We start from the raw sequence: 2,144 nt of genomic DNA on the forward strand, positions 1-2,144 counted from the left end.
TGTTCGACCAAGCGAAGACGAGCAGACTCTCAAACGTAGGGCAACGGGAAGTCAAACTTTTCAGCACCTGCTCGACCATAATATAAGCGAACAAAAAATAAAATAATTTGCCAAGAGCTCGAGGCAAAGAAAGCAAATAAGAACATTCTTATTAATCTACCAATAACATAAAAAACTGTTAGTCTTAACACATAATGTTTCAAAAAAACAACTACAACACAAGGTACATTCAAGAGGACAATGGGTCAGTAAGCTGGGTTGCTTCTACTGGCTGCTCTACTTCAGGAGCAGGGGGGTTTCACCAGTTGCCCCAGGGGGGGTACTTGCCTCGGCAACATCAGCAAGGACTGCACGAGGAGGAAAGGTTCCCTCCTCGGTGGCACTTGGCTCCAACTTTTCAACATCTTCTTTGGCTGCCTCTTCATCCATATATTGGGCAACACCAGCAGCAAGCTCGTCCGTCTTCAGATCAGGATGCTACTTCCCAAGGATGGCCACGATGCAGCGATAAGAATGCCGAAGCCCCTGGTCATATTGGTTGTCAGCTTCTTTCTCTAGGTTCTCGACTTGAACCTGATAGGAATCCTTGAGAGATTCGAGCTGAACCTCGTACAAAACCTTCTGCCTTTGCAAATCCCCCTTGACCTTAGTCAGCTCTTTCTCGAGAGTAATGGCCTTCGCCTGAGCGAGAGATTCTCGCTCTATCAACTTCAGATTCTCGAGGTTCAGGTCTCCTGCTTTCTTCTCGGCAGCATTAGCTTTGGTCTTGGCTGATTGAATGTCCTCTCTCATCTTTCGGTCATAGCGGCCGACCTTAGCCTTATAGTAGGTGGCCATGCAGCCGAGGTGAAAAGCATTATACTGCATAGCCCCCACCAGCTCGCCCAGAGTACTGCCATCAAAGTCCTCCAAGTCCTTCTTGCTCACGAGCCTAGAAAACTCATTGATATAGGGGACCAGATGCTCTACTCAATTGTCGGGCAAATGAGGTTTCGACCCAGTTGGTGGAGAAGAAGAAGCGGGGTCAGTGGCTGCTCCACTAGCTTCTCCGGCTTTGGTAGGAGGAGGTGGTGGTAGAGTGCTCAGGGGGGACCTACTCCGCAATATTCACCCGCTTTGCAGCGGGAACATCCTTATTCTGGTCCCGCTTAGCAGCATGAGGTCGAGGACGTTTCCGATTCAGAACCCTGATCACAACATCCTCCATCTTAAGGTCAGTGGACACCAAACAAGATTCGAACAAGTTGTAAGTAGTTAGCAACTCTCGGCCAGAACAGGAATGGACCAACACAGCCTCGACCCGCCTGAGTGGCTCAAGTTTAAGCTGGTAGTGCACACCCCATGAACTTGCAATTCGAGCAGTTATTGGGTTAGAGGTAAATCAGTAAAATGAAAACAACTATGGAGATAAGACATCTAAAGTGAGCATGCAACCTAGGACCACGAAACGGGGTGGGACGCGATAATCCTTCCCGTCAACTTGTACAACTTGACCCCAGGGACCCCCAGTAAAAATGAATTTTTTCTTCCAATTTCCACCACCACCACCAGTTGGAATGTCAGTTATGGGTTTCCTGGTCTTGGTACTTGATTGGAAGTAATACCAGCCAACGTCTTTGGGGCTGCTCTTTAGCTGGTACAGGCGCTTCACCTCATCAACTGTGGGCTTGCTTTGGCAATATATGTCCCACAATATGAACAGACCAGAAAGTATTCTCCACCCGTTGGGGTTCAGTTGACCAGGAGCTAAATTCAACCCGTTAAGTATTCGGGCAAAATTGGGTTGTAGGGGGCACCTCATCCCAAGCTTAAAACTTTCCAGAAACAAAGTAACGTATCCCCTAGGAGGCCGGCTAAGAGTATCTTTTTTTTCTTAGGATCCTAAGGGGTATATCATCAGGAATATCATACCTAGCCCGGAGGTTATCGAGCTCATCTACGGTAGTCGTGCACGTGATGAAGTCAATAGCGTAATGCTCCGATAGAGCCCTACCTCTTATTTTGCTCTTCCTATCTGGTCGAGATGTTCCTGGTGAGGACATTTCACCAGAATCATCTCCCTGGTCCTTACTCAAGGTATCTTCCGAATCAAAAGATCCTTTGTTGCCGCTATTACCGGTTGAGGAGGTTATTTGGGGGGACAT

At 47.9% G+C, this 2,144-nt stretch overlaps 1 protein-coding gene across 1 annotated transcript; it reads right to left on the bottom strand.

The window, feature by feature from the left end:
• Window positions 1–276: 276 nt before the first annotated feature.
• LOC107174338 (uncharacterized) lies at window positions 277–2,144 on the bottom strand. The gene is made up of 5 exons (XM_015525135.1): window positions 1,912–2,144; window positions 1,442–1,670; window positions 1,098–1,324; window positions 574–931; window positions 277–477 (listed from the first exon to the last, which is right to left on the bottom strand). The coding sequence occupies exons 1-5, from the start codon at window positions 2,142–2,144 to the stop codon at window positions 277–279; spliced, it is 1,248 nt and encodes a 415-aa protein (XP_015380621.1).

Source organism: Citrus sinensis, chromosome 2, assembly GCF_022201045.2.
Source record: "Citrus sinensis cultivar Valencia sweet orange chromosome 2, DVS_A1.0, whole genome shotgun sequence".
In the NCBI taxonomy this organism is placed as follows: domain Eukaryota; kingdom Viridiplantae; phylum Streptophyta; class Magnoliopsida; order Sapindales; family Rutaceae; genus Citrus; species Citrus sinensis.

Bases quoted from the DNA above. Each gene is read 5' to 3' on its own strand.
- LOC107174338 (XM_015525135.1), bottom strand. From the start codon at position 2,144: ATGTCCCCCCAAATAACCTCCTCAACCGGTAATAGCGGCAACAAAGGA. The intron at 1,325-1,441 runs GTCCTAGGTTGC...GTGCACTACCAG, and splicing joins GCGTCCCACCCCGTTTCGTG to CTTAAACTTGAGCCACTCAG. The intron at 932-1,097 runs GTAGGTCCCCCC...TGAGTTTTCTAG, and splicing joins AAGCGGGTGAATATTGCGGA to GCTCGTGAGCAAGAAGGACT.